The 22814-nt window shown below is 34.8% G+C and overlaps 1 protein-coding gene across 1 annotated transcript in view; it reads left to right on the forward strand.

Moving 5' to 3' along the window:
• Nucleotides 1-22814, forward strand: part of CSMD1 (CUB and Sushi multiple domains 1) — a 1107925-nt gene that overhangs the window by 857690 nt on the left and 227421 nt on the right. The window contains exons 18-21 of the mRNA XM_017739215.1: nt 6795-6983; nt 10735-10851; nt 12254-12469; nt 15570-15758. Of these exons, the coding sequence (XP_017594704.1) occupies nt 6795-6983; nt 10735-10851; nt 12254-12469; nt 15570-15758 (711 nt within the window). The remainder of the gene's footprint in view (nt 1-6794; nt 6984-10734; nt 10852-12253; nt 12470-15569; nt 15759-22814) is intronic.

Raw genomic sequence — 22814 nt, forward strand, 5'->3', positions numbered from 1 at the left:
CAAGCACCACAATATCTTTTTTTGAAGTGAGTGGCCCAAAACTGAACACAGTATTTAAGATGTGGCCTCACTAATGTCGAGTGCAGAGGAACAATCACTTCCCCTTTCCTGCTGGCCACACTATTGCTGATACAGGCCAGGATGCTATTGGCCTTCTTGGCCACTTGGGCTCACTGCTGACTCATTCTGAACTGCTGGGTTCAGCTGCTGTTGACCAGCACCCTCAGGTCCTTTTCTGCTGGGCAGCTTTCCAGCCACTCTGCCCCCAGCCTGTAGCTCTGCATGTGGTTGTTGTGACCCAACTGCAGGACCCAGCACTTGGCCTTGTCGACCCTCATACAATTGGCCTTGGTCCATCAATCCAGCCTGTCCAGATCCCTTTGTAGAGCCTTCCTACACTCCAGCAGTTCAACACTCCCAACCACCTTGCTGAGGTTGCGCTCGATTCCCTTGTCTAGGTCAGTGATAAACTAAACTGGACTGGCCCCAATACTGAGTCCTGGAGAACACCACTAGTGACTGGCTGCCAGCTGGATTTAATTTCATTCACCACCACTCTCTGGGTCCAGCCATCCTGTCAGGTTTTTACCCAGCAAAGATTACACATATCCAAACCATGAGCAGTCAGTTTCTCCAGAAGAATGCTGTGGAAAATAGTTTTGAAGACAATTCCTGTCCTGAATGTCCAAACTGTACAAAAAAGTTGTACAGAGAAAGCTTGCTAAACACTTCACACCTATGTCAGTGCATTTGCTCAACAAGACTTAAGTTAATCACAGCCTCAGTGTTCATATTGTCTTTTTCCTCACACTAGATTTCTCACAGAACTAAAAGTTTCTGTGGGCAGCTCTGTGTGAATGTGCTGAAGCATTTCTGTGATCCTTTACTCTGTATTGATAATTGTGCACGTAGCACAGGGAAGGTCATCACAATAACTAGTAACATGGGGGTACTAAGTAGATAAAGCCAGTGTTTTCAAAGAGCCAAACCAGGTCAAAAGACCCAATGGAAGCATTGAGTAATCTGCCTGGAACACAGGAGACTAAAATTATATTTTGATTGACCTTGGAGGCTTAACTATAGAAGTTGCTAATTATAAAGATACCACTACAGAATTTCTATTTGTTTTACATTTCTTACATTTGCAAAATACAAGGTAGTCAATTTCATGTTCTAAGAAAATTTCTGAATGTTTTCCTGAATATTTTCTGTGGAAGTTCAAATACCCATCTTATTTGGAAGTATCTTAAAAATCTTCCAGTTATGGTCATAACTTTGATGATAAATTAAATCACTGTACTGTGAAGCAGAAGGATCTTAATCCTGTTTAAAATAAAAGGTTCAATATAAGCTAAACTGAGTTGAATCTGAGATGGCAGTAATATTCTATTAAGCTAAAATATGCCTGTAATATAGCTTTAATAAATATGTAAACCATTAAAGGTACTGTGAAGGATGTTAAGTTAATTTTTTAATTCCCCTCCTTAAATTTCTGTCATTCAGCCTTCTGATGACACTTCAAACATAGCTAATGCAAGACAGTGTAGATTAAGTCTTATCCATCTAAGCAAAAAAATTAAATACCTAAAATAATCCTTAAGTAAAACTCCTGATAAAATATTTCTCTTTCGTTAAAAATAATTAATCTATGTTCTTTTGGCAAGCGTGCTTCATGCCTCACATATCCCTGATCACTCAACTTCCCCAGTTATGTGTTTTGGGTAGGGTTTTTTTAGTTAGTTGGGTAGCTGGTTTTTTGTTTGCTTGTATTTGTGGGGGGTTTTTGGTTCCTTGTTCTGTGAAGTAGGTTGTGCAATCTTAGTCTTTTTCTTAAATGAAAACAGATAGAAATGCTTTACAAGCAGATTGCTTCCATGTAAATTGTTCCTTTGTTTATTACCGTATATTTGAAATTTTTCTTTCCTTAAATAAGAGAACATGACAATTTGCAAACCAAATTGATCAATTATTTCTTAAACCCAAATGCTTTACTTAAAAGTCTGTGCTTTTTATGGACTAATATTTCCTTCTATCCTAAAATTTATCTGAAAAATAGATCATATTTTAGTCATGCATTGAGACAGTCATATTACACTCTACATCAGTATGTATTTGATAAACATTGTAATTCTCTTACACAGGGAAATTGTTTTAACATCAAAGATTACCCATCTTAGTAAAAACTTTCCTTATTGAGGCCATTGAAAAAAATCTACAAAATTAGTATTGCGATTTTTCTTAAATGAAAAGTTGTCAATAATAAGAAAATAGAGGTAATCTTTTACTCACATTGTATAAAATTAGGTAGTTGTTTAGATTAGGTTTCAGAGAAGAACTTTTTAGGCTCAGAAACATGCAATCGTCAGGGATTTGACATAGTCTTAAAATCAGTCAGACAGCCCACAATCAATCTTAGCGATAATAATATAGCATCAAATTCTTCCTTACATTTTCATTTGAGGAAAAAATAATCCTTTGAATAGTCTGGATGTGAGGAAAAGATTCACAAAATTTTCTGTGGCACGATACAGTCAATGGAAAAAGATTTGAAATATTGAGGAAGGTTTTTTGTTTCAGCAATCCATTTTACTATGACTAAGAAAAAACAATACAGAGGCTAAATAGGAAAGGCAGTTTTTGTGAAAGTGACCATAAAATAATAGAGTTTATGATTCATAAGAAATTAAAGAATGGAGCAACATGGTGGTTAAATTAAGGGTTATCAAAAATCTAAATTTCACCAAATTTGGCAGATTGGTAGGTGAATGTCCTTGAGTCCTTACAAATGAATTCTGAAAGTCATTTATGAAAGAGATTGTATTAAAAGCCCAACAGAAAAGTATTGTCTGTTTTTCGGTGGGTTGGTTCTGTTTGTTTGCTTGTTTGTTTGTCTTTGGTTTTTGTTTTTTTGGGTTTTTGTTGTTGTTTTTGTTTTGTTCTGCAAGGGTTTTTTAAAATTTTTTATTTAATTTTTGAATTTTTGAGAAAGATTTCTGTAGCTATTTAAAATTCATTTTAATGATGTAACTCAAGAGTTAATAATGTAGATATTGGATATATTCAAACATTGCTATAGATAGCAATCAAATAATAACACAGATCTCTTAGGATAAATACAAAAATCTAAAGTACATATTTAGTTCCAAGAACAAGAGACAGAAAGACAGTAACAAAAATACCTATAAATATATTCAGATAAGGGAAAAAATAAAAATTGCTCAATAAAAGTTTGACCAAACATCAGCTGTCACAGGGAAGACTAAATGTTTTGCTCCTGTTTTGCAACTTTAGCAGAAAAGCTTAATTTTTGCCATATACTTAAGATAGTTAAGTGAACATTTTCAAGGTAATAGTACAGCATATAGAGAGAGGGTACTGCACAGTATTGAAACAATGAAACATATTTTATTCATCAGGGGCTGTTGAAATTCCCTGTGCTATACTCAGAGGCAAAGCAGAAGGACCATTCCACTGAAAATTATGTCTGAAAATTCAAAACTGTAAGGAAGTTTAAAAAAAATCAGGTCACACACTTTTCCAAACAAGGATGGGAAAAAAAAAATAAACCAGAAAATATTCAGACCAGAAGGATCAAGGACATTAGTTTTATCTTCACTCTTGAAATGTACTAGTTTTATGCTGATAAACAAAATTATAAGAAATAAATGATTTGTATTTGATAAAAACAGATTATGTCAAACCACTTTAAATTCTTTCTTTACAGATTAACTGCTTTTGTAGATTTGGGAATGAAAAGGGGAGGAAACAGTTCTGTGCTGACATTCATAAAGCTTTTAGAACTCTTTCAGAGAAAATATAAAAATTGAGTGTAGATGAACTTATTACTGTACAATAAGGTACAGTAGGCACAGGAAAAAGTTGCTCAGAAAGTCTGTGGAATCTTCATGCTTGGAGATAGGAAAAACACTTCCAGAAATGGATCCACCTGTGCAACCAGCTTTAGGTGACCCTGCTTGAGCAGGGGGCTTGGACTACATGACCCCCAGAGGTTCCTTCCACCCTAAATTGTTACATGATTTCTGTGATACTGTGAAAAAATATTCTAATAATGATTTTGGTGACAATATAAGAACAGTTACAATTTCTGAGGATGATTCCAACCTACAATTATAGCAAGCAATGTGACTGAGAAGGTTACAATTCAAAACAAGCTAGATGAACTGAGGAAAGAGCCTGAAAAAAACCCAATTAGATTCCATAAAGAAACATGCTAAGCCTAAATGGGGAAGGAGAAATGACATGCACAAATACAAAATAGAGATACAATAGAAAAAGATTTGGGTGTCACATAGAATTAATATAATCTAGAGAAAAATGTAGGAGTATTGCAAAAAGTTGAATCTTCTAGACATTGTATTTAACCATAAAAAAACCAAAAGGCAATTTCAGAAAATACTTTTTTTTTTTTTTTTTTTTTTTAACGGGACTGTTTTATCTAGGACTTGTTCAAAAATTATTTCACTTCATTTGATGACCAGGGAGACTATTGTGTCCAGTTTGTAACACAGTTTAAAAAGCATCGGAGGCTGCTAACATGGAAAGTATGACACGTAAGGAGTAATTGAAAGGTTTGTATTTCTTTAGAAAAAGTATGACTTGGCAGGCAGGGGGTAAGGCATGATAATGGTGTCATGGTCCTAGTAGCTAATAATTGCAGCTTGTACTAGAGTCTACTGCCTATGCTCCTTCTCAATCAACTCTTTACAATAATTTTCCAACCAAATTTATCACTGTTGGGCCAGAATTTCTCACACCTTTTTGTAGTCAGGACTCTCAGTATTGCCCATTATTTAGTTTATCTTAGGTTATCTCCTATTAAGAAAAAGAATCAAATCTTCATGCAAAGAGGCAAAGAAAAATTATTTCTTTTCAGCTGTGTTCATGGTTGCTGAAACTTACATACTGAATATTTTTCCCTGGGAATGAAACTCTGTTGCCTGAGCTGAATTTATTTATATAACACTACTACTTCAGTCCTGAAGTTGGAAGCTGATATTTGCTATAGGTTTTGGCCTTCTTGCAAAAATGTGAAACAATTGAGTCAGTGTAATTTAGAATTATCATTTCAAAAAGAAACTGATGAGTTTACCTGTTATGCATGACTCAGAATGCCAAAGCAGCTGATGTGTTCAGGCAAGGGTGGTAGGCTGCTCTAAGAGGAAGGAATTTTAAGAGTGCTGCTGTGGACCTCCATCTAACTAATTTCCACTAACATATTTCAAAATATGAAGTATGATTTGTCTGAAAGAAACATAATATGTATCAAAGTTAAAATTTCATATAGATGAAATTACTAAGGGCACTTACAGTGCAGAATACTATAGACTTAAATGGGTTCTTTGAGACTATATTAAGCAATTTTATCCAGATGAAGGGAATCTAAAAATGCACGGTGTTAGCTAACACGGTACATTTGCATTAAGAATATGCAGTCAAGTCAAGAGAAACTTACTCGTCTAGAATTTAAGTATGTCAGGGTCACCTCATGAAAACTAGATCATAAGCTTTCAAAACTGAATTCTAAATGAGATATAAGAAGAGCCGGAGGGTACGGGGAATATTTCTCTGTGAAAGTTAGAGTCATTATTTATGATATTTTCATTTGTAGTCCTGCTTCCAACTCTCATGTCTATAGTTCTAAACCCTTTGCTTTATGCTCTGATAATTCAATTTATTCCCTAGTTTTGAACTCCTCCTACTTTGTTCCTAAGGCTGTATGGTAGTCCTGGATAAATAGGGCAGGGTAGAAGCAGTAAAATGAGAGTACAACTTCCACAGGTATGGTTAGAGATGCACATTCAGCTGAGAGGACCAGCACCTTCTTAGACCTTTAGAGGGCTAAGAAACTAGGAAATGCCTGTGAAGAAGGCGGTTGTGGTGGAATAAACTTGGCTTGATCCCAGGTGTCCAAATTTAAAAACACCTTCCCCCTCCTTTCTTCTCTGGATGAACTTCACTTTCAATTTTATCTACCACCTACTTCTGAGAGGTGCAGGGGGACAGGGCATGAGGGTCAGTTTATCACACATTATCTTTGCTGCTTCTTCCTCCTTAGTTGAAGGACCCCTCAGACTCTTCCGCTCCTCCTGCATTGGGTTCCTCCCCCAGGAGGCAGTCCTCCATGAATATTTAATCTCTCCTATAAGACATAATTACCAGAGAATCTTTCTGTCAGATAAGAGTTATACAATTGTGAAAGCTATATTATTTGTCTTGCCTTATTTTCATGCATAGGATAATATCTTTAAGAATTCAGTAGCTTGTGAGCTCTTCAATTGCATTTTTTTGACATTGTTTTTTCTTGTATCAAATAATCATAACTATGCAGAGGAAAATTGCATAGTTAAATTCTGCAGTATCAGAAGCTGAATAGATGAAATAATCAAATATAATTTATAAACTAGCAAAATTTGCATTCATACTTTGTACTGCAGTATCTTCCTATGGTTTCAGATGTCCGGTACTTTAATTGGTTTGGTGTTTTTAATTGATTGACAAAATATACCTTAAAGCTCCAGTCTTTTTCTATTTCATTTGGACTTCTCTATTCTATGAAACTTAAAATTGGAAAACTCTTCTTCAAGTCAGTAACAACATCTAGAGAAAGGCTTTTATATCCCATATCAGTTCTCAGGCAATGCTAACTAGTATCTTTTGGAGGCTCTTTCTTTCTCCTGTCTTCCTTGTTTTGTGTTTTGTTTGTTTTTTTTTTTTTCCTGTTTACTACCTGAAAAAAAATGGTGAAAAGCCAAAATTAAATCTGTGTGTTTCAGGTGTCACTCTGGAATCAGATTCCTGCCTTGACCCAGGAATTCCTGTGAATGGCCATCGCCATGGTAACAACTTTAATATCCGCTCCACAGTAACCTTCAGCTGTGATCCAGGATATACACTGAGTGATGAAGAACCTCTCATATGTGAAAGAAACCATCAGTGGAATCATGCATTACCCAGTTGTGATGGTAAGTGTCAGGCTCTTCAGATGTCAGCTTTAAAGTCCACAAAAGTTAATCTACTATTTTTCAGAACTAATTAAGCTTGTCATTGCTACTACCTCCCTTCAATTGCAGCAAGATCCACACTTTTAAAAATGATTTTACTGTTATTAAAAGCCATGCTTTACATCTCTGTATCAGCTTTCAGTCAAGTACTGAAAAAAAAACAGGCTTATATTCACAAATAGAAAAATTCATATTCTCACAGGGTGCCAGTGTTCAACTGTGAATAAAAATGGTGCCATACAACTAATACTTTCAAAACAAAGCCAATAAACTTAATTTATATTTTAAACTCTAAATACTGCATACCAAAATGATTGCTCAAAATACAGTGTACTCAATACTAAAAGATAGATCATGATCAGCCTATGTAATTAATGTTCTTACCATATTTTTGTTTTGAAATTTTGGTTAGTTTATTAATTGTTTTGGTGGATATGAAGTATGAAACTGTCTAGAGCTTTCATGAAACATTTTTTAAAATGTTGAATTCCTGTCCTGGTTTAACTGCACCCAGCAACAAAGCCCCACACACCTGCTTGCTCACTCCCACAAGCAGGATCAGGGAGAGAATCAGAAGGCTAAAAGTGAGAACACTCCTGGGTTGAGATAAAGACCATTTAATAAGAAAAGCAAAAGCTGTGCACACAAGCAAAGCAAACCAAGGAATTAATTCACTGCTTCCCGAGGACAGCAGGTGTTCAGCCATCTCCAGGAGAGCAGGGCCCTGTCACATGTAATGGTCACTTAGGAAGACAAACATCATCAGTCTGAACTTCTCCCTTTTCCCTTTTGCTCCCCACTTTATGTACTGAGCGTGATGCCATATGGTGCAGGGTTTTCTTTGGGTTAGCTGCAGTCATCGGTCCCAGCTGTGTCTCCTCCTAGTCTCCCACTCACCCCCAACTTCCTCACCAGCATGGCAGCACAAAAAGCAGAAAAGGCCTTGGCTCTGTGTAAGCCCTGCTCACCAATAACAAAAACATCTCTATATTATCGACCCTGTGTTCAGCACAAATCCAAAACACAGCCCCCTACTGAGAAGAAAAATAACTCTACCCTAGCCAAAACCGGCACAACTCGCAAATATTTCTGTGTTCTTTTTTTTTAACTGGATTTTTTGGCTAAGTTCTGTTTCTGTGAACCCCTGAATCAACTAAATTTCTTCGTGGAATCTTGTATAGCTGCTACAAAATCCCTCTTATAGAAACCACAGAAAAACAGCAGAGAAAGGCTGTTGCTTGAGCAAATTACTTACATTAGTGAATTTGTAACTTGCTTGTCAGGTCCAAGGTTTTCATTGATTACAGTGAAATGTCAGAGGACAAACTTAGATTCAGCAAAATATTTTAGTTTCTCACTCTGTTTCAATCTATTTTGTTAAATCGGAGCACTACTCTTCTTCATCTTCTAACTCTCTCTACAGCCTTCTTGCCCCTGCTCAAAACATATCAACCACCAAAGGTTAATTATAGAAGTTAGCTAATCTGATGTTCAAACCCACTCACCTTGTAATCACTGCAACTCATTCCTCCTTTACAAGTACAGATAAAAAGCATTTTTAGAGTTTTTCATTGTTTTCATGGGTTTCTTTCCTTGTTTGCTTTGCCACAGTGAATTGAAGAATGCGAAGGAACCTTAACTTTGAATAGTATTTGCTTCTTTTTCTACTTACTTTGTAATAAAATGTGTGGATGTATTTTTAAGTTAAAATATCAATATTTTACTCTTTTGTTTGCATATGAATGTTGAACTTCAGGAAGATCTAGTTAATTTTCACTCATTGAAAGAGAGTTTTTATTTCCCAGGTCCTTCACTCACTTTCAGTGTGAGTGTATGAGGAAATGTCAAGCCTTTCTGGAGTATGTTCTTTAGGCAAGCAACACACAAGGGTTCAACATATATTCAGTCTCTTCCTCACAGATTAAACTCCGTTGTATTAAATAGTCTAAAAATAGAACTCACACTCTATTAGGTAATCATTCTGTTAGTGTATTTGCCTTTTGAGGCTCAACAAGTTGTGACCCAAATTTTCAGAATGTAACAGATTTAACTGAAGTGGAAATGAGCATTTTGCAGTCATCTGTAGAGTATTGTTGGTCTCAAAATTTTACCTTCAGAAATTAATTTAGCAGAATAAATGCCTAAGGAAGAAGCATATTGCTTTGTTTCATGCCAACAAAGAAGAAATCTGTGTACAAAGACAAGGTGGTTAAAGTTCCCTCTAAGTAATGTGTCATTGTCAAAATATGGTACTGCCAAAGTGGAACATGAAAATAATTTTCAAGTGAGACCTAAATTCAAACACATTAATTACATATTTTTAATTTTGTTTAAAATATGTAAATGATTTTGAAATATGTAATATCTGCTTTAAGTAATGTTGCACAGTCTTCCTTCTGTGATGTTTACAGAATAAGAAGGCTTTTTGAATGAATGTACTATTGTTCATTTATGACACTATAAATCTGATGTCTGTAATGCTTTTATTTATTATTAAGCAATGTTATCAACCATATATTTACTGTTGGTTTAGTCAAACGTGTTTTAATTCATACTTCTGTGCAGAAATAAATGTATTCAGGTAAAACCAGGCTGGAAGCATTTTCTTTCCTTATACTTACTGATAAATATATAAATTACATAAATCCAAAAAACATTAAAAACTTTAACAAAACCCTTAGTCTAATAAGAAATGAAAAAAAGGAATTAAAGCTACAAACCAAGTATATGTGTATATATACACACACATCTACAGAAAGGTACTGTAAGTTTATTGAATATTTTGTCATGTATATTTTCCATCTAGTTTAGTGCAAAGTGTATCACTCTATGTGAGGAAGAAGACTAAAAGCATCTTAATGTTTTGTTGTTTTACTGTTAAAATATTTAGTATATTAAAGTTTAAAAAAACAACAACATAAAAAGTGGACAGCAAGAGATGAGTGAAAAGCACAGTCATGCTGTATTTATAAGATTCAGCATGCAAATCTTAAACTTTAATTAATTTGCTATGCAAGTTTGAACAGCCTAGTTTAACAAATTCTAGTTTGCATAAAATGTTTTCTAGCATAGTTCTCATGTCTTTCAAATTATTCAATTCCAAATAAATTACTTATGATGGGACAGTCTAAATCTTTGAAAAAGAGGAAATGACACTTTTTTCCCCTGAGCATCGCAGTAGTCATTAAACTTTTACTTATTTGAAAAAATATGCTTTTTACTTAAGTATTTTTGTTGGTTAAAATGCAGTTGAAGGTATGCCTTTCAAAATATTTAGTGAAAGAAAAGTAGCAACAAAATATTGTTTTAGTTACTTCACAAAAAAAACCCCCTTATTTCTTACATACTACTGCAATAGGAATTAATACTTGCAATAAAAAATTTTACTTATTTTTCTATTCTGCTAACTAACAGGAGAGGCTGTAGATGAAAAAGAAACTTTTCAAGGACTAATGTAGGTGAAAACAAATTGTTGTCAAACATGAATGTTGTGGCTTTGGATTAATTAGCTTCTTATTCTAATCCTTGACTGTATTTTTAATTTTAATTGTAGTTAAAAAATGAACTTTCTCTCTCTCTCTCAAACCCTTTTACAAGATAGGCTTTCTGTATGACTTTTTTTTTTTTTTTTTTTTTTTTTTTTTTTTTTTTTTTTTTTTTTTTTTTTTTTTTTTTTTTTTTTTTTTTTTTTTTTTTTTTTTCTCTTCTTAAGCTTTGTGTGGTGGATATATTCATGGGAAGAGTGGAACTGTTCTTTCTCCAGGTTTTCCTGATTTTTACCCAAACTCTTTAAACTGCACTTGGACTATTGAAGTGTCTCATGGCAAGGGTAAGTATCTAATCTGTTTTGCATATATATATAATGTCTGTATGTAAAAAAAAATCAGACACACATAGCTAAAAAATGTCCTTTATGAGTTAAACCAGCACTTTCTGCCATTCCTTTGGGGAAGAAGTTTAATTTCCCAAAATAAGTATCTTCAAATGTGGTATTTCCAGTTTGTGTTTATTTTTCAAAAGAAGCATTCTTTTTAAAAGTTGCCAGAGGCAATGTGTTTTAGTCTCAGAAAACTGGAAAAGTGTAGAAGAGGTAAAATATGGGAAAATAATAGCTACTTGTTAAATAGCACTAAATTTCTTTCAGTCAAAGATGTCAGGACCTTGTTGATGGCTCTTCACCAATTTTTAAGCATAAAGAAACAGATTTGATCTGTGTATTGGTAGCCTTAGATTTCAGACTTAAGCCATTAGAGCAAAAACTTATATATATCTTTATGTTACATATACAGTAGAGTAACATGTGAATGCATAGTTGATCTTGTCAGCTTATCCATTGGGGGAATGTGTAAAATAACCTAAGCAAAAAAGCCCAGAGAGTACTAATAATGTGTTACATACTATTAAATCAAAAATCAAAACATAAGAAAAATTTACTGAGAAGTATATTGGAAGTTTCTGTTTAAAATCTTCTTAAAGACTGGATTTTTTGTTTAAAACTCATAAGGCATTTTAAATGTAAAATATATCAGAAACCATTCTAAGAAGAATGTTGTTCCCCACAGTAAATTTATAAATTTGTTGTATTTATTGTATTTAAATGTATTGTATTTGAAGACTGAATTGTAAGTCAAAATTTAATTCATTACTGGACTGGAAGCTGGTAAATGAAAAAACAGTCATGATGTCAGTAAAGGATCAGTCCCAGAAAATATTAATCTATATTTATGCAAGACTGTACATAAAACTTTGTCCTTGTATATGGGCACTTCCCTGAAGTTTAAAAAAAACCAGAATTGTGTTGGAAGAAAGGCAAAAATAAAACACAAATACAAAATTTCAGCCAAGTATTAAAGTATGTCTCCTAGTTAACAATGAAATCAAGGTAGATAATATAAGTAAAAGAGACATACAGGAACTTGAATAACATCTAAATAATACAAATCTGGATTTTCAGAGTGCTGTATACAAATAGCGCTGGATGCCATTGATTCTGTTATGGGAAATATTGATTTGAAGTGAGCTAAACCAGCATCCACATTGCACATATTACTCAGCTGAGCTCAAGTGCTTTCTGCAAACTTTATTTTCAGAATTTCAGGTTTTGATTCTAACTTTTTCTCAAAATGTTCCCATATAACATAAGAACTGCTTTCTGTGTCACCTACATATGAAGGAATAGAAAAACTTCCTATTAAATGCTTTTCTTTCCTCCCTTTTTAATTCTTTTAAAGGTGTACAGCTGGTTTTTCATACCTTTCACCTTGAGAGCTCTCATGACTATTTGCTCATCACTGAAGATGGGAGCTTCACAGAACCAGTAGCCAGATTGACTGGCTCAGTCTTACCCCCTACAATTAAAGCCGGCCTCTTTGGAAATTTTACTGCACAGCTTCGATTTATATCTGATTTTTCAATTTCTTATGAAGGTTTCAACATAACATTTTCAGGTAATGAATTCCATTCTGCTAAATATCCTGAAAAAAGTTCCAGATGATATTTCACTTGTAGATAACAGAAACATTTTGAAACACCACTAAAAAAAAAAGTTAATAGAAATTGTATAGTCTCTATCATAGAAAACCGGTTAAGGTTTATAAAGGTGGCCAAGAGAATTGAGAAGAATGTTGGTGATTTGAGTGTTTTAAGAAGTTTTCCATGTCCTCACAGAAACATCAAGATTGTTGAAAAAGAGGTTTGGAGGAAAATTGGGGGGAAAAAATTACAAAGATAGAAGGTACTGCTTCAGAAGAAAGGAACTAACTGGTACTGTTTTACTAAACCAACTATAGAAACTTTTAAAAAGCAGTGATATACTAACTCAGATTCACAAAGGAGTCTAAATTGAAGACTGATTTTGAAATAGAAAACGTGTATATAAAGATAAATTAAAACACTTATTAGCTATTGATGTATTTCTATAAATTATCTCTTTAAGATACTTGAAACATTTAAGTTACTGCTTCTTATTTACAGTCTTCTAAAACTAGATGACATCTAATATACATTTCTCAATAATTTTCTTTGCCTATCTCCATTACTAGGAAGTAGAATTACAGATTTGCATATTGTAGCAGGGCATCTCACTCCCCAACAAGAGATCATCTGTTGCTGTTAATTGGTCAAATAGCTCAAACAGGACGAGCTGTCTTGGCAACATGGCCAAAATGGCCAGTGGTCTGGCATCTCCCACTTGCCAATAAACATCTTCCTGTTGAAGTGAGATGTGGAAGACAAGCTGCATTTCTCACTCACAGACACCTCACTTACAAACTAGAAAAGCCACACCAAACTCACAAAGCAGAAATCCTCTGTACATGATCCTGGAAATGTGTGGAGTTTCTCCCATGAGTAGGGACACCTACTTTATAGTAGCTCCCCAGGGGCTAAGTGAAGAAATCTGTGTACATTAATGTCATTTTGGTGGTAAGTTGCAATACTATTTCTTTTGCTAGCTTTACTTATAGGTACCTTGAAATAGTGCATTGTTTTATGTTAGCCTGTAATCTACTAGTAGTTCTTTAGTTTTATACTGTGTAGTAATTCTGATTAGGGTCTTTGGTCTGTTATCTCTGTTTAATAAATAATTAATTTTTATAAATAGATCTGATTCTCCATCATTAGAACTTGTGGACCAGAATAAGTCCTTACATTTAAGATGTTGACAAGTTGACAAGTTCTGTGGCCAAGACTAAGGCAGGGCTTGTCTGAAGCTTCCACTTGTGCCATGACACATATAAATGAATCAAGTGCAAGTTGAAATGCACATGCACATGGATATTCTATGGAAGGAGTACATAAGGAACTCACATCCAACTCTCCCACATAATTTTTCAGGAACTGAAAGTCAATAAGTTTTATTGAGATTTGGAAATGCTTACAGATGACCATGCTATTTATGAGTAATGCATCCCATTTAGCTTGCTTATTTTAAAAAGGAAAAGAACTACCTCACTGAGTAGCGCAATACTGATGGATTTACTCCTATGAAATGCTAAAATACATTCATTCTGGATACTTTGGACTCACCAAATCAGAGGTCAGCAGTTTTGCAAGTTTAAAATGTAAATAAAAATACTAAATTATATCTCTGATAGTTTGTTTATCACTAAGTCAAAAGGGTAGAGCACTAAGCAAGTCGTAGAAAAACACACAAAATATTGTGGATGCAGGGGGGAGAATTGTGCAGTAACAAAAGATATGGATTACAGAACTTTTGGAACACAATTGAAGGTTTATGTCCTATCTACTACTGCTACAACATACAGAGCCAGCATATGTCATCATTTATATTAAATACACATTTTGAGAAATATTATGAGGTACATTAACTTCATGAAACAAATAGGTGATTCTGTTTCTGTATTTTCGCACAATCAGAATATATTTCTTCTTAGTAAGAAGTGTTTAGTGAGATGGCCTTAACCTGTTTTGAATGTCATTTAACATAGAAATTTGTCATGAAAATTGTCATGTACCTAAAAGTGTACTACGGTGTATCTCCATGTTTAGCTTAGCCTCTGTAGTACTGAGCAGAGGTAGTAGATCATATGTTTTCTAAACTTAAAACCTTTGCCAGCAGAAACTGGTGTGGTTTATAGATTCCCGTTAATATTCAGAACTTTCCTACAAGACAGTTACTAAAGCAAATGATTTATTTATTTATTTTATTCCACATATCAGCTGTTTAAGTAGATTTGACCCTACTTTCCTCTGACCTCCAAGGTAAATGTTCTTGAAAATGTTTTTTCTTATCTGTTACTAGAAGTGATCTCTTTGGTCTTTTGGATCATATTCTGAAGAATATAAAATCAAACTTTTTCCATTAGATGTTAAGTTGATCTCTTTCAACATCTTTTCTTGAAGTAGTTGCTAATGGATTGTCGCGGGTTGGGTCCTTTATCTAAGGAAAAATTGTATGAGAAAACATGACAAACAAAAGGTGATACTTCCAGAGCATACTCTTTGGAGATGGGGAAATGGATGGTTCAGATATTTTCTGAGTTTGATTTGCTTCCTATGTAACAGCCCTGATTTTTTACCCATTAGTTTATTCTGACTCCTCCTGAATTATTCCTGATGTGTAGTTATAAAAGCACACTTTTTGAAAATTTGTTCATATGTCTTTCATTCACCAAACCTTTTGTTTGATTTTTTAATTAGATTTTCTTCATTACATAATGATTTATTTTAACTACAAGTCTCACTTCTAAAGCTGTTTGGGAGTTCAGATGAAAAGAAACAGGAATTATATACAAAGGAAGTAATTAAACAAAATTATAGTAAACCACTTACAGAACAAGCTGATTACAGCTCTTGAAATTAAGAAAATAGATGTAGTTTGTGTGGGACATTAGATACATAATTACTGTATATATAGGCATAATAGACTTATAGAAACAGTACTGGGTTTTAGTAGAGAACACAACTCTGAAATACATGTTTTCCAGATGTTCCATGCTCATACAATGCAGGCAATTTGATAAGTTTGGTTTTTTCCATGTGGACAACTTGTCCAGATAATACTATATTATGTTTTATTGTCTGCAGAATATGATCTGGAGCCATGTGATGACCCTGGTGTTCCTGCCTTCAGTAGGCGAATTGGTTTTCATTTTGGTGTTGGAGATTCCTTGATCTTTTCTTGTTTTCCTGGATATCGCCTGGAAGGTGCTAACAAACTCACCTGCCTGGGAGGTGGTCGGCGTGTATGGAGTGCACCTCTGCCAAGGTGTGTGGGTAGGTGGTCACATGCTTTCATTTCATTCATCAAGTTGTTAAAGCACATGGCATGTGTCAGAATACTGGGCAGGGAGCAAAGTGCTTGGGTTGAAACAGTTGATCCCCAAGCTGTAAAAACTTTAAAGTCAGTGCAAGATTAAGTAATGCATGTCTCTTTTATTTAGAGAACAAAAAACATGGAGGAATAATTAGAATCGTGCTAGCAAATAAGATCAAAATGTCATGTGAGGTAAAATGTAGAAGTAATTATTAAACTTTATGTTTGGCACAGTTAAGGTATAAATTTCATACTTTGTCTTCTGGGGTAGAGAAACAATGTTTAGAGCTTTTAGGTGAAAATAACCTACTTTAGAGCCCTGCAGCTGGTTTTAAGGATCTTTTTTTCATATTGTGTTGTTATTCTTGTAATTCTAAACTTTTGGGATTTTTTACCGTTTATAAACTGCTTCACAGCATTTTTAAACTTTATTTTTTAAAATTAGTGTGCTGTTGTTAAACATCAGTAACTATGAACTCAAACTGAGTGAACAGTTCTTTTCCTGGAAAAGTTCTGGGACTGTATTTTATGAAATTTGTGCAGTTGCTGTATTTGTGAGATGGTTTTATCTCCACCATGCCAAGTGGATCTCACCAGCTGCTACTGACATAATGATTCTGAAAAGTCAAATACTTCCATACACCTCTAAATGGATTTCCTTAAGAGGGTTCTTGTTTTAAATAAAATATTATTTCATAAAGGGAGTAACTCAGCTTCAGCTTCTTTTATTTGTTTTAAAAAGATGGATCTCTATATCTAAAAAAGTCATCTGCATTGTATATGCATGTAAGATACATAGAAAAACATAAAGGATCTCTATGTCTAAAAAAGTCATCTGCATTGTATATGCATGTAAGATACATAGAAAAACAAAGTATCTCAAATTTTGTTTTAAAATGGTTTTATTTATACCATAATGAAAGGATGTTACAGATGGGAGAGAAACCAACATAATATGGAGTTTGCCATTTATTTGGAAATTCTAGATTTAAGTCTTAGTCTATTTTCAGCACTGGCATATTTTCTTGGTTTGGGTTGTTTGCTCATATATTTGTTTTGTTTGGGGTTTCTCTCTTTCTAGAGGGCTTCTTGGTGTTCCACTCAAACATGTTTAGTTTATTTTAAATATCATAAGATTTTAGTCATCTCTGCGCTGAAGAAAAGAGACATTCTATGTGATGGTCATGTATGTTTTTGTAAATTGTGTTAACTTTTAGAAAGTCTTTCCTACAGTATCTACAGTAATAAGAGATTCATACCCAATATCTTGAAAATGCTCACTTAGTTATCCTGATATTGTGAATGACACATTGAAAAGTTGCAAAGATTACTACCAAAGTATCAATAATTAGCTTAATGAAGTATTGGCCATTGAATTAGCTGTGAATTTAAACCACTTACAGTGCCAGACACAGATATGCCTGTATGTTCTCCCAAGCATAATTTAGTGATACACATCTAATCTTATGTATATGTGATATGTCTGTCATTCATGTTGAAATGGAATTTATTTACAGAGAGCTTAGCATTTCCTTTTTGTTCTTATGTTCAGTTTTGAATAAATTTGTCAACTGGCCCTGAGACACTTCTGTCACTAAATCCATGTATGAGACCCCACTTTCTAACTGATTAGTAAAACTTTTTATAAAACATACAAAGACAAGTGGCACTTCTCTAAAATAAGATAATCTAAATAACTCTTTTAACTCAACCTATGTCTTCATTTCATCTCTTTTAGTGTAGCAAACTAAAAAAATATCTATAATGCAGCTAAGACAAATGCAAGGAAAGAAACTTTGCTAGGCAGCTGGCTGAAACTGAGGGGGAAAGACATACTCAGTGCCCTGCACAGCTGCTTTCATAAGTGATTATTTTCTTAACACTTAAGAGGGTTTACAGAGATCCCTTTTCTTGTTTCCACGGCACCTAAGACATTAGGGGTGAAGATATCCTCTTACTCTGAAAAGTTCACACAAAGACTTCTTTCTCAGAAGAGTGAAAAGCAACTGCTTGTCCTGAAATCTGCTGGATTTGGAATGTACATTCAGAATTAAATCTAGTCTCAATTCAGTGGCACAAGTTCATAGGAACATTACTGTGTTCAGTAGCCTCTTGATTATTACTCCCTAATTGTGATTTCTACAGTGACCAAACTCTCATACATGATATATACACATCAACAAGGATTTTTCAGTCCTTCTATGACACATCGTAATGCATTCTTTCATGCTTCTTTTAATCAGATTCAGGATGAAAACCCTTCAAATTTAATTGCATTTAGTTTTTAAGCTAAACATTCACACAAGCGCATACTGATTTGTATCACAGAAGTTGTATTCAGTTTCATCTGCTGTTGAAAAAACCAACAATCCAATAGGGTTTCCTAAGGTCTTGCCCTTCTCCATCCCAGTAAAAAATTTCAAGTCCTTCCTCTAGGATTATCTCAAACACGATGTGCAATTTTCCTGATCAGAGAACTATTTGTGACTTTCCACCATTTCTTCTTCTTTGAAGAGTTATTTTCCAGGTAAGGGAAAAGCAGAGCTTGGGAGGTCTTGTTAGCCTAACATCATGATGCTGCTATTAATTTAAGACTCTTGAGTCCTGTATGAACAACATTATCATAATTTTCAGTGGCCTTCTCTCCATGCTATGACATTCTACTCTCTTTTTTACACAAGAGTACTGGTTCCCATCTTTCCAGACTCAGTAACTGCATTTGGGAGAACTATCACACTATTTTTACTGAACTGGTGACTCACTCCAGCACCTATGCTGCAGTTAGGCTTTTTTTGCAGTTTTCCACAGTATAAAGGACACAGACAGTAATTTGAATGAAAAAAGTCTGTCTATCTGTATATAGATGTTCTTTGAGATATGTCGTCTCAATGTACACTCATAGTGTTCTTTTTTACCCCTCTCCTCAAAATTTACTGTAACTGAGAGGAATGAGGGGAGGGGAACTCTGCTAATTTTCTCTTTTGTGTGATGCACAGAATTAATTAATGAGCACATGTCTATAGATAATGTCAAGAGAAAAATATATTTCTAGTAATACTGACACATGGCTACCTGGAAGATAAGCATGCATATCTTGAAAAGAAATGTCACTAGCCCATATCTTTTGATTTGAGAGTATTGATGTAAATATCTGGGGTTTTACTGTTCTGAAATAACTTGTAGCCTGTAAGGATGTTAACCTTATCATCTGGTATGCTACTGTAATTGGTTTGTTTGACTATGTGTGATGATTTAATTTTTCAGATCTACTTCTGGATAATTTACGTGTGTGGTGGTTTAATTTTTCAGATCTACTTCTGGATAATTTACTTTTCATTTAAAATTATTGGGTTTGTATTGTGTGTGTGGGTGAAAAACAAGCTACTGGAGTACAGACAAGTTTCTCCTGATTATCTTTTGTCTAGTTGAGATTTGCAAACAGAAAACAGATTTTGTCCCCTTCATTTGTTTATTATTGTGTTATTATTTGTTATTTTGTTGTTATTATGGATTTAATTATTACTCCAGTGTTTTCCAGAAAAAAAAAAATCAAAACCATACATTTTATTAGTAATTACAGTTTTGGTGGGTTGCTGACACTACTTCTACATATATAATTTATTCCCATTATGCCATTTGCTTTTCATAGTTGCAAATGTATAAAGGTATATACCTTTATACTTATTTCATGACTGTGAAGACAAAACTGGCTGAGTGTGGAAACATAGTCTTACCACTTTTTTCCTGCCAGCAATAACTCTTTTTATCTCTACCTATAATTGCGCAGTTCTATTATAGTTTCATTCACAGTTGACTACTTTTTCCTGAGGACAAAACCCAGCTTTTAGTGAGTTAGTCCCCCTAGAGTACAGATCCAAGAGTAAAGCTTAGGAGCAGTCACGCACCTCTGCGTATCCGCAAAGTTGTGTGCATCTCAGAAGCTTGGTGAATAGTGGAGTCCAAAAATGAGGTGGAACAACTTATTGAAGTCCCTGATTCTGAAGCTAATGCCCACCTAAAGGAGACTGTCACAATCAGGTTTTTGATGTTATCTTATTGTCATCAATAACCTTTTAAACAGGATCCACAGGCTCTTTCCAGGAAATTGTTACTAAGGCAGATTTTCTAAATCTCATCTAACAAACCAAGACTATGCTTTTAAACATACTTTACTTACTTTAGAGTTTGCTTTAAGTCAAACTATTCAGGAGCTTTCTAGCACTCTATGTTGGAGTTGTGTTACTTAGAAAATGAATTGAAAGGCTCATAGGTTGAGGCATTCCTAAAAAAACCAAACAAACTGGTGAACCCGGAGACCATGAAAGCAAAATGAAAAAAAGTTTATTAGAGGTCATAAGAAATTACAAGAAACTTCCATTTGCAAGGGTAGGAGAGACTTCTCTGTCCTCTAGGAAGGATATAAAGGAGTTGTTTCAACTTATACACAATTGTTTTGAGTCTGAGGAAGGAAAGGAAAGGAAAGGAAAGGAAAGGAAAGGAAAGGAAAGGAAAGGAAAGGAAAGGAAAGGAAAGGAAAGGAAAGGAAAGGAAAGGAAAGGAAAGGAAAGGAAGAGGGAGAGGAGAAGAGGAGAGGAAAGGAAAGGAAAGGAAAGGAAAGGAAAGGAAAGGAAAGGAAAGGAAAGGAAAGGAAAGGAAAGGAAAGGAAAGGAAAGGAAAGGAAAGGAAAGGAAAGGAAAGGAAAGGAAAGGAAAGGAAAGGAAAGGAAAGGAAAGGAAAGGAAAGGAAAGGAAAGGAAAGGAAAGGAAAGGAAAGGAAAGGAAAGGAAAGGAAAGGAAAGGAAAGGAAAGGAAGAGGGAGAGGAGAAGAGAGAAGAGAAGAGAAGAGAAGAGAAGAGAAGAGAAGAGAAGAGATACACATTCTTGGAGAAATAACACAAAATAGCACCTACTCTTTCTGACAAGATCTATAAAATTAAGAGGTTGTTTTCATATTAAAACACATTAAATCACTTGTTACATAGCTTAAACTAGCACGTAGTAAACAAAATTTGTTCTGTAAATATCAGCTGCTTACGGGGATCCAACTGAGATTCTTCACTTCCCAAATCTGCTAAACTATGGAAGTCTGCCAAAACACAGGATTCAAAAGACAAGGTCCTTCAACACATCTACTTTATAAAGGAAAAAAATCCAAATGGATTCTGTGTCTTCTCAGACTTGGTGAGGAGTAGGGTATGTGCAAAAGCAGAAATGTTTAACAAAACAAGATATCTATGAGTACAAACATCTCCAGAGATAGGTGGCCAAGAAGTAGGGGCTGAGGCAGAGAAGGGAGTTTAGACTGCAACGTCAAATGCATGCATCTGTTTGCACTTAAATCATCTCCTTATTACTTTTTGAAATGTGACTTTATAATTTGCAGCAATCCCCTAAAAAGGTGAGGAATGAGCCTTTTAGTTTTGGTACTCCTTTATATGGTGCACTGTGATAAAACTGATGAAATTCTGAAAGACAGGGGACATATAATTCTTTTCTTCCCACTTGACAAAGATTGACTGATTACTGAAGGCAAGGAGTGAAAACCCTAGTGGAGATCCCTTTACAGTGAGTTGCAAAGTACTGAGCTCAGATGTAGGAGCCTTGTCTTTTCAAAAGACTTTAATTCCATCAGGAGGGTACAATCTCCATTTGACTCATCTTGGGTGGTCATTCCTTTTGAATCTGTCATTAACCTGCAGAAAGTTAATGTCTTTCTCCCCATTAGCCCTCTCTGAGGGTTGGCTTGGCTTTCTCCCAGGTAAAACCTTTCAAAAGGCCGAGGTTCCACCAGAAAACCTTTCAGCAGGTCTGATGTACCCAGGTCATACCGACGGAAAAAAAAATATCATTATAATTTCATAACAAGCAGACAGTCACCATTTGACTTGCTCTTGGTAGTTACACCCTTCAGTAACCCACTGAGAGTCAATGTCCTTCTCCTCACAACCCTCTCTGAGAGTCAACTTGTCTTTCTCCCACAGAATACCTTGCAGCAGGTCCAGGTCACACCAGAAAACCCTAAACAGCTTTAGACCACACTGATCACTCCACCACATCCAAGGGATCCTGTCTGATGTAACAATTATGCAATGCTCTGGTCTAGACAGTGGTTTTAGGGGAAGGTAGTTTGATTCACTCTGGGTGGTGTGTGAGAGAAACAACAAGAATTCTCAGGATTAGAGTGAAATGACACTGAATTACCAGAATGTATAAATTTATTATACATATATATATTTATATATGTGTGTGTGGCATGTTTATTTTAGAACAATTTAGTTACAATGGAAAGAAAGTATGTGGCCTTTTTTATATAATCTATGGAAATGTAAAAACATATTTTAAGAAAATATAGAAGGAAAAGAAAAAAGAGGAAGAAAGGATAAAAGTTGATGGTGGAGAGGAGAGATATTACAGCACGAGGATCTAGCAATGAAACTGTTGTCATTTAGATGTCCGTTGCTTGAAGTGATGGTTGTGGTCTTGATCTGTTGAGGGTGGGGAAAGTCCTTACATAAAGTTCCATGGATCTTTGATAGTTTATGACATTTATAACACTTTCTGAGACATAACCATGTTTCTCAGCATAGTGTAAGTAGTTATGTCTTATTAGAAGGGATGAATACCTTCAGGCCTATGTGGGAACGTCCGGATAACTTCCCTGGGAATTAAGTTTTGCATCTGAGCCAGTTGCCTGTTCCTTTATCTGGCTCAAAGCTCAGCTTTTTGCTAAGCAAAGGTCAGTGTGTAGTGGTCATCCTCTGGTGATGGGTGTTCACCCCCTCTGCAGCTGGGCTGTTCTTATGCATATCAGAGGTTTCACCACCACACATCCAAAACCTCTCCTCCTCTCCTTCATTTGGGGGGATGCAAACCTGGCCTCAGCAAAGCACCCAGCTGCTCTTGCAAATGGACAATTGTTTGAGTTATTAACCCTTAACATTCCATTCTCTCATAAGAGGGAATAAACATTTGAATTCATTCTCAAACTCTCTTTTATGTGATTGTCTTAATGATTAT

This window comes from Corvus brachyrhynchos, unplaced genomic scaffold (assembly GCF_000691975.1).
Source record: "Corvus brachyrhynchos isolate BGI_N302 unplaced genomic scaffold, ASM69197v1 scaffold136, whole genome shotgun sequence".
Taxonomy (NCBI): domain Eukaryota; kingdom Metazoa; phylum Chordata; class Aves; order Passeriformes; family Corvidae; genus Corvus; species Corvus brachyrhynchos.